Source organism: Mugil cephalus, chromosome 12 (assembly GCF_022458985.1).
Source record: "Mugil cephalus isolate CIBA_MC_2020 chromosome 12, CIBA_Mcephalus_1.1, whole genome shotgun sequence".
NCBI classification, from domain to species: domain Eukaryota; kingdom Metazoa; phylum Chordata; class Actinopteri; order Mugiliformes; family Mugilidae; genus Mugil; species Mugil cephalus.
In genome coordinates, this window is record NC_061781.1 from 21094668 (window position 1) to 21108969 (window position 14302).

General features: G+C 38.8%; 2 protein-coding genes across 2 annotated transcripts; one reads left to right on the top strand and one right to left on the bottom strand.

The window, feature by feature from the left end:
* Window positions 1–1277: 1277 nt before the first annotated feature.
* Window positions 1278–7483, bottom strand: LOC125017144 (C-type lectin domain family 4 member A-like). The gene is made up of 8 exons (XM_047599993.1): window positions 7318–7483; window positions 7126–7227; window positions 6387–6542; window positions 6022–6164; window positions 5755–5858; window positions 2516–2691; window positions 1590–1664; window positions 1278–1486 (listed from the first exon to the last, which is right to left on the bottom strand). Exons 1-8 carry the CDS (start codon window positions 7385–7387, stop codon window positions 1278–1280), a joined length of 1035 nt encoding a protein of 344 aa, XP_047455949.1. The 5' UTR covers window positions 7388–7483.
* A 2587-nt stretch (window positions 7484–10070) lies between these two features.
* On the top strand, window positions 10071–13197 carry LOC125017145 (CD209 antigen-like protein E). Its single transcript, XM_047599994.1, has 4 exons — window positions 10071–10140; window positions 12069–12236; window positions 12793–12935; window positions 13065–13197. Exons 1-4 carry the CDS (start codon window positions 10071–10073, stop codon window positions 13170–13172), a joined length of 489 nt encoding a protein of 162 aa, XP_047455950.1. The 3' UTR covers window positions 13173–13197.
* The last annotated feature ends 1105 nt before the right edge of the window (window positions 13198–14302 follow it).

Consider the following 14302-nt stretch of genomic DNA (forward strand, 5'->3'; position numbering starts at 1 on the left):
CGCGGACCTTCGCCCCTGGTGAGCGCGTACTAGTTCTCCTACCTCTTGCTGGTTCTGGTCTACAGGCAAAGTTCTGTGGTCCATATGTGGTTGACCGGAAGCTCAGCGAGACCGATTATGTAATCCACACTCCCGATCGCAGAAAGAAGACTCGCGTGTGTCACATTAACATGCTGAAGTCTTATGTTGACCGTGAGAAGAGTGTTCCACCTCCCATGGTTGCGCCTGTTGTCGCAGTGTCGGTTGCACAGCCTCCATACGATCCCTGTGATGACGGGCTGAGTGACAGACGCAGCTCCTTTGCCTGCGCGCGCCTGAGAAACTCCGAAATCCTGTCAAATCTAGAGACCCATTTGGCGCACCTGTCTGACTCTGCCAGATCTGATATTGGCAAACTGGTAAAAAGTTACCCAACCCTATTTGGCGACATCCCCACTCAAACTACGGTGTTATGTCATGATATTGATGTGGGAGATCACCCCCCGATAAAACAGCACGCCTACAGGGTGCCTCCACAAAACGTGCCATCATGCGACAAGAAGCATCATACCTTGTTGAAAATGGTTTTGCTGTGCCGAGTACTAGTCCATGGAGCTCTCCCTCGCTCCTGGTTCCTAAATCTGACCAGACTCCCCGTTTCTGTAATGATTACTGTAAGGTAAATGCCGTGACTAAACCAGACTCCTTTCCACTTCCTCGCATGGAGGACTGCGTCGATCGGGTGGGTTCAGCTAAATATGTCAGTAAGTTAGATCTTCTAAAAGGATATTGGCAGGTCCCCTGAGCCCACGCGCCTCTGAGATAAGTGCGTTTGTCACCCCCGACCATTTCTTACAGTACACTGTTATGCCCTTTGGTCTGAGAAACGCCCCAGCCACTTTCCAGAGGCTCATGAGCACAGTTCTTTGCGGGGTGAGAAACTGTGAGGTTTATTTGGATGACATTGTGGGCCTATTCATCCAACTGGACTGAACATGTGAAAAACCCTTTCGGAGATTTTTGAACGTTTGTGTAAAGCTTCCTTAACTCTCAATCTGGCCAAATGTGAGTTTGGGAAGGCTGTTGTTACCTATCTAGGTAAGATAGTCGGACAAGGACGTGTCTGTCCCGTGACTGCCAAGGTGCAGGCCATCGTAGATTTTCCAGCCCCCGAACGCGCCGTGAGCTCCGGCGTTTTCTGGGTATGGCTGGATATTACCGTGGGTTTTGTAAAAACTTCTCAGATGTAGTGGCTCCACTGGACAAGTTTAGCAAGCCCCAAAGTTCCCTTCCAGTGGTCAGAGGAATGTCAGTTTTCTTTTGAGGCCGCTAAAGCTCTCCTCTGTAGTGCGCCTGTACTTGCCGCCCCAGATTTCGGGCATCCCTTTAAACTGGAGGTGGATGCCAGTGCACTTGGCGTCGGTGCAGTGCTTCTCCAGGAAGATGGGCGTGGCATTGACCATCCCATATCCTACTTTTCCAAAAAGCTCAAAAAGCACCAACTGCACTACAGCACGATCGAAAAAGAGGCTTTAGCCTTACTGTTAGCGTTGCAACACTTTGAAGTGTACCTTGGGTCTAATGCTGAGCCAACCGTTGTTTTCTCTGACCACAATCGCTCGTGTTCCTGAATAGGATGCGAATAGCAATCAGCGCCTCATGCGCTGGTCCTTGTTGCTCCAGGACTTTAATGTAAACATTCGGTATTAAAAAGGGTTTTAGACAATGTGTCATGGCGATTGCTTTCCAAGAAGTTTAGTGCATCATACGATGGTCCTGTGGCAGTAGGAATGTGTTGTTTCTATAGAATGGGGGGTGAATGACCCTGTCACTTCTAGTGTATATTGATTTGTGGCAGATAGACTATGCGTTCTGCTTGGCTATTTTTTTTTTTTTCTGAGCACCATCCTTTCATCATGCACTTTTCACAACTGCATGAGGGTGTTGCATTGTTGTGATCTCTGGTTGCACATGGCAAGTGCAGTGCAGTAGTCCCAGGGAAACACTATGACTATGTGTCCAATATGAGAAGGTTCTTACTCTTTAGACTCCTCAACTGAAGGATATTTGTGATTTGCAATTTTAATTTATCAACCGGAAGTAAGGTGTTTTACATCTATTATCATGGGGACCATATGCATCCTGTTTTAATTTTTTAAAATAGTTTAAAAATGAATAAATATTTGAATATTCCAGCAACAAAAATGATTAAGGTGAAGTCTCAGCCTTGTGGGGCCGAGTGGAAAAGGATTGTTTGGTATGGGCCATGCTCACGCCCCTGACCTCAGTAGATGACATTGTTGATCGAAGAAAATAAAATTGTGTGAATGGCAGCTACAGAAATGTATGGCTTTGGGCGAGGTACGCAGAGATACAGCGTGGGCATTACAATGTTCATTCGGTACCCTAGGCTGACCGTTTAAAAACTATAAAGAAGCCAGCCTAGCTTGGCGGCTACCTAGCAACACGCTAAAACATCTTTATTATCAACATTAAACTTTTCTAATGTTGTCATTAACATATAAACAATAATTACACATAACCTCCTCAGGGCAGTGATAGGTCTTTGTGGTATTATTCTCAATGTCCTCCTCATGATCAGCTAGGGAGTTGATGGGTGTCTGATTCTGTTTGTCCACTGGACCTGCATCCTCTTCCATCTCCTCCTCACCTGATTCGCTGGGGTCTGATTCCATTTCAAAGTTACTCTCTCTGTTTTGGACAGTTTAAGTGACATCTCTCATGATGTAAACACGTTTCATTGCTTGTAGCATTCTGCAATGGAAATAATAGTGTTAGAAAATGCTTAAGTCTTAAGTCTTAAGCATGTCGTTGCAAATGAATAACAATTATGTGATACACTCAAGTGATAATCACATAATACTGTCTGGCTGGCCTAATGTACTCTCTAGTTAACATGATAAAAGGAACACACAGAACATATCACGTATTTTACCTGTGGTTAGTAAGGTACAACTGGTATACTATGAGCAGAAAACAACACCTGGTAAACAAATAACTCAGCGATTTTTCAGGTCATGTGAAACAACATTTTTAGAGACATGCTAAAGAACTTCTTTGCTTACCTGAATGATACAGTAAAGAAGAACACGAACATCACAGTTGGGAAGCTGAGTAGCCTCTGTCCGTCTCCCCTAAACAGTTCTTTCTTGGGGTTCACCATCTTTGTTTCATTCATAACTACACTTCTGCTGTGAAACCTTTAAAGGTATCACCTCTCAAAAGACCCACTCTGTGTGGTGTCCGTCAGCCAAAGGGATTTTGGATACAGACTATCTGCTAGCAGCAGTCCATGGTGCACCAGAGGAGGAGGGCACTTAGGGGTTTCTCTCTCTAGATAAGGTTTATTTTCAGAGCACAGTGAACATTCTCCAGCCTTTGCATGTACCTCATTACCTTTGGTCACACCTGTTAATTTGTGTCTACAACACTGGTATTCCCTCTTTTTTATGATCTTTTCCATGTCTGTCCAATATATTCCTTGTCAGAGACCTAGGGCTCCTTGGGTACCACTCCCAATCTAAACAATGAAATTCCTAAATGACCCATTCCCTTGTTAAAGGACACAGTGTTTAATTTAGGTAAAGAAAAGTAATTCATTTGAGAATGGTGCATATATTTTTGTTATTTATTTTCAGAAAGCTGCAATCTCAAAAATGTGACGTTTGTCTTTTTGGGAGATGTCTTCTCAGTCATTTGTTGTGTATTTACAAAAAGTTGCATTTCGCAGTCACACATAGCTAAATAATACTGAAGCTGAAAAGTAAAATATGAATAATTCAATAATTGAACTTGTAAAACATTTACAAATGTAACAATGTTACAGTATTTTTTCACATATCCATGCCAGAGATTTTGAACATGAAATATCATTCCAAGGAGAGTTGCTGCTGGTTGAGATGTGTGCACAGTCTTCTTCCCCCCACCTGCCACTTCTACCTCCATTATCTGGTTGATTTCCGTCCCAGTAGCTGGAAGGTCAGGGAACACAAGAATCATCACTATTTATCATTCAGTGGTTAAACCATAGACTTTGTAAATAAGGATGGGATGTTCCCACTTTCTTTCATTTGACAAACTGATGCTATTTTCCCGGGGATACGGGCAGCACCATCTTGCGACTTTGGAGGGACTCATGGAGCAGTTGGCGTGGCAACTGGTGGTCGCCATTATGTCACATCCTATTTCTATAGCGTCAAATAACTAACTAAAATGAACTGATACAAAAAATTACACTTGAACATGCATCAACATTATATTAACTACCTAAAATTACAAAAACTGTCCTTGACAGAATTTTATTTGATGTGTTTTTTAGTGTTAAATTTCCAAGTCTCATCCACTAACATGTAGGAGGTGGAGCTTATGACCTATACTGCAGTCAGTCACCAGGAGGAGCTCTACTTGCTCCTCCTGGAGCATGGGGGGCAAGTTCTTCTGCCCCCATGTGGCTGAAGTCCAAGTACATTTTAAAAATGTTGCTCTGGTTATTTATTTATTTATTTATTTATTTTACTTGTTCACTGATATATAAGTCCAGCAACAATATTATAATATGTAGAGGGTTGAAAAATGACCTCTATTAAAAACAAACTAAATGTTGACACCCCTCTTATTTTTTTCGAGAAACTCTTAAAAAGCTACGGTATAAACAGTCTTCATTTCATTTAATTTCATTTAAATGCTATGATTTTTTGTGACACTAGGTGTTGCCATAATGTCACGTCAGAATAAAATGGCGACTGAACTGGACACATATTGACAAATTTGTCTTATTCCTCACTGCTCCACAGGTATGTGAAACGTGGTGTACATCAATTAATATTGTGTTTACAAACTGATAAGGGGCTAATGAACCATCCAGCTGGATGTGTGTGAGAAATGAAGGGTTAATGGTTGAGTATGACGTAGTTTTGTGCCGAGTTTAACATTTTAAGCATTTTAAACACCTATTGTTAACATAGTGTAACTCGCAATGACTAAGAGGCAACAGCGTAAAGTGACTGTGTATGTTACGTTCATTTTCTTAAGATAATAAGTACATGTCAGGGAAAATATTAGTTGTGAGTTCACAAGGCATGGATGAAATGACCGCGGAAGAGTATTAATGGCGCCGTAGTTTTGTAATGGCGGCCATCGGGTCATGTTGGTCATGTAAATAGACTGAAGTTGTTTCTAGAGAGAAGAGAAATACAGATATTATTGTTTTATTGTTAGTTTTTGTTGTGTTGTGTCAACACTTTCATACATTTCAACACTGACTTTTTGTTAAAGTGTCTCGTTAGATAGAAGTTCATTAAATATTCACATTCTGGTAATTGAAGTAACTTATGTGACAGTCAGAGGAACAGCTAACAATACTGTAAATGTGAAGTGTGCATTATTTGGCTGGAGTATAATTTTATCTTTGAGTGAGAATTGAACGCACGATAAGAAGTGATGTTAAAGGGTATATCATTTTATTTTTCTATTATTTTTGATACAGAACGTATTTGAGCAATGATTGAAATTGAATACAGTGAATTGTGGTGAAATGTATTGTTTCATTTTACGTCAGAATGAAATGGCAACTGAGCTGGACACATACTGACAAACTTGTCTTATTCCTCACTGCTCCACAGTCATCCAGGACTGTGAAGCAAAATAGCTACTGACCCAGGTATGCCTAGCCCTGAGGCCAGTAACAAATACAATATTTGCCAGTGAGACAAATGTACATGTTGATGTCAACACTGAACTGAAATGAAGACTTACTTCAGAGTCATTGGAGTCCCATCAATCCATTTCCAGGTCCCTTCCTTTTCTATGTCATTCAAACCAATCCAAGTATCTTTCTTGATGAAGACAGAGATTGACTTCTGCGTAGAAAAATATATTTTAGATTTGAATGTCATTCAAAATAAATTTAAATTAACAACTAGAACCATAACCTAATTACATCATAAATATAAAGTAACTATATCCAGAGGGAACAAGTGTTTAATACTGTAAACTATTACGAGGCTTCTAGTTATTCAGGACCTGTTCTTCAGGGCTGTCGATCACCACCAGATCTGCTCCTCTGTTTTTACAGTCCTGTCTGCCTTCATACCAGGAACCAGATGCTTCAGAGAGGAAATGACAGGTACAACTGAACATTTTCCATCCTTTAGGACATGTTTTCCCTGGAAGAAACAAACACAAAATAAAAAATGAAGTTGCACATTTATATTGATTTGAAAAAAAAAAACAAACAAAAAAAAAACGGACCACTCAAGTGTAACATAATCAATCAAGTGATCAAGTGATTTAGAAACATTTCATGCCAGATGCCACTTCTTCAATTTATGAGTAAAGCAGGTGGACTGATGAACAGCTCGTAAATCATAAGACATCCAAAGACTCACTCTGTTTGAGCAAATTCCGAAGTGTGTTCATCGTTTTAATAATTTTAGTCAGGTTGGTTTTCAGCAGGTCTCTCTCCTCAGTCATTTCAGTCAGGTTAGTGTTCAACAGGTCTCTCTCCTCAGTCACGGAGGAGAACTCTGCAGCTGAGTAGCGATCTGTAATGAATAAAAAGATGGCTTGTATATATATATATATTCAATGTACAGTGATTTAGTAGAACTTGCAACACAAATGCAGATCTTGAAATATCTAACTTCAAAAGCAGAAGTGCAGATGTGTTTAGTTTTATAGCATCATGGACTAAAGCAGTGCAGCTGTTTACAGTAGAAAAACATACTGAATCCAAACCATGTTTTGGTGTCTATATGAAGATTCACTTCTGTTTTTTTAAAAAAAGTGAAATAATTCCCTGAAACTAGCATTATTTTTCTCTTGAATGTTCCAAAGACCGAGATGAGAACAAAAATTAAAAGGTTATTAAAGCAGACAACTGAAGAAAAGACTGAATCTCAAATAAATACTTTGGTAAAGCATTTTCCTCTTTGGGAGCAGAGTTAGGATCCTGGAAATAAGCATTGAACTATTTTTAACCGAAAAGACTGAGAGTTTGTAAGCGTTTTGTTTGAACTGGTTTAGTAACAGTAGTGTTGCCACGTGATGCCTGTGTATGTCTCTATAGAAAAGGGTTAAAAAATTATTAGAGACGAGTGTTAGAGGGTTAACTTAGGAAAGACTTACAGAGGACACCAAGGGTGATGGTTCCAACCAACAGGAAAACACTGAGCAGTCCCAGAAAGATAGTAACACCTAAATATGAACTCTTCTCAGAGCTCGTTGGACCTGAACAGAGAAAACAGTGAAACTAATAACATCTACAACAGTGATAATAAAAAAAAAGCATCACATAACTCTCTATAAATGTATCCTTACCTGTGTGATTTGTTGAAAGTTGTGATTTGTAGGATTTGACTTGTTCAACATTTTCATAAATTTCCTCCATTGTTCACAAGGATGCAGATTATTTCCCAGAGGAGCTCTGTTCTCTGATGTGCAGCGTGCACTGCTGTACATCTAAATCTGTGATACCATGGGTTTCACTTCATTTATCTCGTCTTTTTTGATGGACCTGCTAGGAAGTCACATGTTTCAGATGTGATAAATGCAGCTTCCTGAATAACTAAGTTCCCCTTAAACTGAACAGTTCTTCACTATTTCTTCTTCCCTTAAATAGGCAAACCTTCTGTATCTGTTATGTTACCTGGTCTGGTCTTGGTGGGTGGTACATGTCTAAGTCACATCCTCCTGTCAGTGGTCATAATGATGTGGCTGTTCTGTGTATACACATTTCTCTCACCTCACTGCAGGACCACGATGGACACACGATGTGGAAGATGGCCAAGTGTTTTCAACTCATGTTTCACAAACTCAGAAGACCACGTGGATTTACATTAATACAGTTTCTTTATTTTAGTTCGAAATAAGTCAAAGACCCTCAAATTGTGGAGCTGCCCCCTCAGAAGGCATGAATTTAGAGTTTGTTCCCACAATTTTATTAATGATTGATAAAATAATGAACAGTTTTGGTCACTATAACTGACAAAAGTTTATGAAAATATCTTGATCCAAACCAAAATGGTCTGAAACCTTCATCTAAACCAAACAACTCACATCAATATTTCTTAAGAAGTTTTAAGGGCACTGAAGTAAGTAGGATACAGCAGGATACAGAAAATGCAAAATAAAACAAACCAGCCTACTAAGGGACTGCCTGACATGAGCCTGATGAAAATGTTTTACAGTAGTGACGAACCGATTATTGGTCACAGATATATCGGGGCCCGATAGGACGGCTCCAGTTCTATTGTGTTCTATCGAATCGTGAAATGTTGCGCCGATAGAAAAAACAAAGTGTGACAATGACAAAAGCACCCGCTGGTACTGATTCTCCTTCCTGTTTGCCTCAAGCTATCCCTATCTAGTACAGGTGCAAATGCCCCCCAAAATTTAAAAAACTTTTTAAATGTAATGACCCTTGTGTATGTGAATGAATGTGTGTTTGGTAATCATTAAATAATGATCCCAACACAAGAATGGTGTTTTTCTCAAGGATGATTAGCTGGCTTACCAAAAGGATGTGATCTAAATCTAATATAAGAAAAAACTGGATTTGGTTATCAGTAAGAACTGAGAATGTCTCTATCTGACTCTAATTATTTAGAATATGTTTATTGCAGTAAAACTAAAACCTGCTCCAAGTGCTGAAGCGTGTATTAGTGTGTCTGAAGAAACTGACACGTAAGTACCAGCAGTGACATCACTGGAAGTGTGTTAAATTCCAAAACTGGCCACTAGGCGTCAAAATCAAAGATGAGCAAAAACGGTAAACACACTTAACACACTTTATTCATAGAATTGTGATGTGTCAGGACATTGTGGATTTCTGGTTCTGGAGCATCTTTGGGGCGACACCAACACTGTAGAGAGTTTGGAAAAAAGCAGACGTCATTTTTCAAGGCGTCCTGAAATTGAAGGTGTGTTAGAATAAAAAAGTTCCTGAATTGTCATGAAAACAAGAGCGCGTGCACACACACACACACACATGCACACATACATACACACAAATAAACATTAGTTAGTTAGTCAGTCAGTGAAAGATCTAGTGCTCAGCAGCTGGACTCTAATAACACCTCTTCAATGCTTACCAGTTTTTACAAGCATTTTGTACACCTATTGTCAACACAGTCCCTAGAAGCATTTCACTTTTTTTATTTCATAAATATATTTTTGTGCTTCTATCAATTTTACAAAAGCATGCATCAAACACATACACTTTTACATAATGGCATAATCATGCAAGTATGTTATTCTTTTCTATTGAAGAAAAAAATCAAGCATTTCAAGATGCATATACTGTAGATCTTTTATTGTTAAACACAACAGTGCCTCAATGTTTCACAACCCTTTGCCCTTGTTTCATACAACTTATGTATAATTTTATCCTGCAGATGTCACCACATTTAATTACATCAAATGCTTTTAAACACTGAACCATTTCAAATCAACAGCTTCAGACTGATTCATTGATTCAGAAATCTTTGGTTTTTCTGTCACTAGTTTCTGTCAAAGTCCAGAAGAGATGAACGACAGCACATCCGGCTGTGTTTAGATTTATATAAGAAAGTGTGTGAAGATATTTTTGATAGAGATGTAATACAAAGTTCAGATTTTTTCTTTCTTCAAATGATAGAAGTATGTGTACTGCAAACCACCATCTCTAAAATAGAAACACAGCTGAATCAAGAGCTCTCTCAGTCACATCATACTTCCTGTTGCCAAGCCAATATGGCTACAACATGTAGCTGCCTGTGCTTTTAACCATTTGTTTTTTGCCTGTCTACTTTTTTCAACCAGAGAGTGCCTTTACAGTCTTTTCTTTTTTTGAGCTTTCTCAGTTACTTTAAACAAATGCTGAATACCATAACCTTCATAAAGACAAGATTTAGTGCAGGGCTATTTTTACTACTGTACCAAATGAATTGTCTAAAACACGTGACTTCCTTGTATGTCAGTTTTAAAAAAAGAGATAAATAAACTGAAACCCACAATGGTTTCAAAATTCATTTGAACGTCCATGCTTCAGAGAGTAGAGATCATTTAGGAAATACTCTGCATCTTTAAGAACAATGGAGGAAATTTATGTCAACATTGAAAAAGTCAAACCTGTCAGCCCAAAACATTCAACAAATCACGCAGGTGAGAAAAGAGACAAAGAGTCGATGTATTTTATCATCTGTCATCAGAGCCCAGGGGCAACAAACTGGGGCCAGTATTGTTGTACTGCCTGTTATTTCTTCTTCTTATTATTTTTAGGGCCACTGGGAAACGCACTGAGGCACTATTGTTATACTGCGTGTTTGTCCTTATTTTTGTCCCTTAACTTGCATTATAGTTATAGTTACATATCAAACGTGCAGTTTGATCGGGATCGGTGTGCTATTACTTTTCTCTACAAAATCTGAAAAACTGTGGGAAAAAAAGAGCGAAAAAGGAAAATCAACAGAGTTTTTCAAGCGTCTACTGCTCAGGCATACTTTCACCTAGAGACGTTTAAAATTAAAACTTTAAACTATAGACACGAGTCTTGCATATTGGTGTATTAATTCACGTTTTGATAGGTCATATAGTTTTTCAATCTCTGTTCAATGACCATGATCATTTTTGTTTTTTTCCACAGTTGTAGACAAACTTGTTTCTGTCTCACAATGTGCTCAGCAAATCAGTGAGATGTACAGAATTTAAACTGTGAGCCTCTGAGTGCCGTCACGTCTCTCTCTGCTCTCCATTGACTATAATGCAAAGATTTTCTCAAAGAAGCAGAAGGGACCCCGGTTCTAAACTCACACGTGTCTCCAAAATATTTACTATAGAAAGACAAAAAACATATCAAAGTCTTCAGGAAGGTCTTACGCCATCCACGGTCTAGGTGTTTTCCTGATAGGAATACCGTTTTGTCACATTAAGCCCAAACGTGAGACCAGCGCAAAGGGAGAAAATCAGACTTTTCTGTCCTGGCCCAGTGCGCTTCTGTCGTCATTGACAACCCACCTCAAGTTGCCATGGCAACCCTCAGACCAGAGCCACAGCTGAGACCACACACACACGCACACTCACAACATAGGTAACTTTGTGATTACAGTTACACACTCACACACACAATCACACACACGGGCTACTATTCTCTCAGACTGGTTGCTATGGCAACATAATGCTGAGTCGCCCAAACCACCACAACATTATTAACATCTGAGACATTAGCAGCAATGGAGAGCAGATAGTGACTCCATGAACATCAGTGAAAGATGATCATATGTCTGTCTGATTAGCGCTGGTCGTGGATTTGATTCCCATGCTGACAGAGATGGTACCCCCGGCAGTAGTCCCCCCTGGCCCTTTCAAAACTTCCCAAGGGGAATTTTCTAGTTTACTGTTGTAGACTTTGTTGGTTTTTACTCTGTTTTCTCTCTTCAGGTCCAAGGAGTTTATATTTGGGTGTTACTGTCTTTCTGTGTGTTTCCCTGTTTGCTGGGCTCATCATCCTTGCTGTTCTCTGTGAGTCTGGTTTTCATAAATTTACCTCTAACACTCAGTGCCTCCAATCTACAGTTTCACTCACTAACATGGACCAGTCACAGTCAGACTGTCATATCAGAAATATCACACACACACACACACACACACACACACACACACACACACACACACATATATATATATATAGAGAGAGAGAGGCTGAATTATTATGTGCTTTTAGTTATCTGTCATTCTGCCTTTTCTTTTTTCAGGTTTTCTTTTCATTTTTATCCTTTTCTTCTTATCTTTTAGCCACTCATTGGAATGCACACTGCACATACACAAGTCCACACTCACACCAATATACACACTAAGAGTTGGCAGCAAGATGTGGCAGGACACTGATAGAATAGATTATTTTAATGAAATAGATTATTTTAATGAAGTAGATTGTTTTAATAGAAAATGAAAAAAAAAATTGTAGCAGCTGTAATGAACATATTTTAATAATTTCTGGAAAGAAACAGATATTTGTGACTTAAGACTAAAAAAACTGTACGGATCTATGAGATCTTTTTTGTTTGTGATACATGCATCTTTATTTATTTCAGATGGTAATTCAGCTGCAGAGCTCTCTGATGTCAAACACAACCTGACTGTGTTTCTCCAGACGAGCAACAACATACTCTCCTCCGTGACTGAAGAGAGAGACCTGCTGAACAGCAAACTCACTAAAATGACTGAAGAGTTGGAAGAACTTCAGCATTTGTCTGAACAAAGTGAGTCTTTGGACATGTTAAACTTTACTTGTTGTTTATTGATGAACATGTTTTACTAAAATGTTTAATGGTTAAGCATGTGAGACACTACTTCTGGTTTCATATTGTCAAATTAATTGTAAGAAACTAACAATTTCAATTGATTTCCATAATCTCCTTTCTGTGCTCGTACCCCTAATACGCTTAGAAATAAAATAAAAAAATATCAATCAAATCAACATTTTTACAAGTGCTTCAAATAGTCAAACTGCAAAAAGGAATTTCAACAAAGCAACAAATCCTTGTATCAAAGAATTACGTCTTATATTTTGTGTTTTTGTACTTTGTGCTTATTTTAATAACTTTGTGCTTATTTTAAGAATTTTTGTCAAGCGAAAACAGCTTACCCATTGGCAGATTTTTTTCGTAATACAAGATGATTTGATTGAATATAAGAATATTTTGCTTCTTTCTAATGCTCTTTTTGCAGTGCAGTGATAGTCTTTGCAACTAACTTCAACAAAAAACACAAATGGAGTGGTTGATTTGTAAAGTCTCTTGTTTGATGTTTTTCCAGATAAAGTGTGTCCTGCAAGTTGGAAAATGTTCAGTGGTTCCTGTTACTTCCTCTCTCAAGAGAAACGTTACTGGGTTGAAGGCAGACAGGACTGTAAAAGCAAAGGAGCAGATCTGGTGGTGATAGACAGCTCTGAAGAACAGGTACTACAGTATTTGTTTGCTATTGCATTTATAAATGCAGTCATTTATACATAGCAAATGCTTAATGTACATTACTTTATATGTTGTGGTACAATACTAAAATATGTTGTTTTTTTTCCTGTCGAACAGATTTTTATCTCTAACATCACCAAAACATACACGTGGATCGGTTTGAATGACAGAGAAGAGGAAGGAACCTGGAAATGGGTTGATGGGACTCCATTGATTCTGGAGTAAGTCTTCATTTTGGTCCAATGTTAACAATACCATTTAACAGCATTGCTTAATAAAACTATCTTTTATTGAAACCTTCCAGAAGTAATTTCTCTGTCGCCTACAGACACTATCATGCAGAAATAACCTAATCATGGATCATTTAAAACTGATTTAACGTATTTTGTGGCTACATGGGGACAAAATAACTTATAATATATAATATAATGACAAGCTATTTCCTATTAACACACGGAGGAGAATTCAACTACCATTATGTTTCATCTGGACTTGTGTGTGTGCCCTGTTTCATTCACCAGCATCTTCTGAGAAAAATTAATCTCAGTCTTTATCAGCAGTAGCACTGAAAGAAGAATGCCATGAAAACATTTTGATGTTGCTGTTGTAATCCTTACTTTCGTGTAGCTTGTAGAAGTGTTTCTAGTATATTCTTTTGTCAAAGATAAACAGTTTAGTGATTGTGTTGTTCACTGACCTTCCAGGTATTGGGGGGCAAAACAACCTGATAATGGAGGTCAAGGGTCTGATGGACAGAACTGTGTACATACCAGACAGACACACGCGACTACCTGGAATGATGCTTCATGTGATATCCATCTTCAGTGGATTTGTGAAAAAATGCCATAATGTTGTTGAACAATTTACTTGAAGATCTATGCTCACAAGATACAAAAATGAAGTGGTAATGGTTTATTTTCATCATTTAACAAAATGCAGTTCTCGGGGCTGTCACGACAGAGGTCGTATTATTTGTTTGGCAGGAGTGGGTGCTCCCTGTTTTTCTTTTCCTTCCCATCTCTTTTATGCAGATTGGTGTGTGCCGTAGCCGACGTGGGATTGGCTGCGGGTTCCTCAGTCAATTTCCTATTGGATAACCAGCAGAGAGGGAGCAATTTAAAAGTCCAAGATGGCGGCTGTCAGCGAGCTCCTCATCACCTCCCAACTGGCCACCACCCTGTTCATTTATTACCCTTGGCTTTTGGATTTACTTTCTGTCTCAAGATTAGTAGGAGTGAACCGGCATTTTTGTTATTCCCTTTTTCTCCTGTTTTTGGATAGGTGGAGGTAGGGAAGAGTTTAAAGTTTTATTTTGTCTTTGTTAGGTTAGATTTGGGTTGTTTCCAGTTAGAATC

Coding starts and splice junctions, on each gene's coding strand:
- LOC125017144 (XM_047599993.1), bottom strand. CDS start 7,387: ATGGAGGAAATTTATGAAAATGTTGAACAAGTCAAATCCTACAAATCA. Junction 6,165..6,386: donor TCGGAATTTGCTCAAACAGA/GTGAGTCTTTGG, acceptor TGTTTCTTCCAG/GGAAAACATGTCCTAAAGGA. Junction 2,692..5,754: donor GGGACTCCAATGACTCTGAA/GTAAGTCTTCAT, acceptor TGTCCAAAACAG/AGAGAGTAACTTTGAAATGG.
- LOC125017145 (XM_047599994.1), top strand. CDS start 10,071: ATGGAGGAAATTTATGTCAACATTGAAAAAGTCAAACCTGTCAGCCCA. Junction 10,141..12,068: donor ACATTCAACAAATCACGCAG/GTGAGAAAAGAG, acceptor TATTTATTTCAG/ATGGTAATTCAGCTGCAGAG. Junction 12,237..12,792: donor TCAGCATTTGTCTGAACAAA/GTGAGTCTTTGG, acceptor ATGTTTTTCCAG/ATAAAGTGTGTCCTGCAAGT.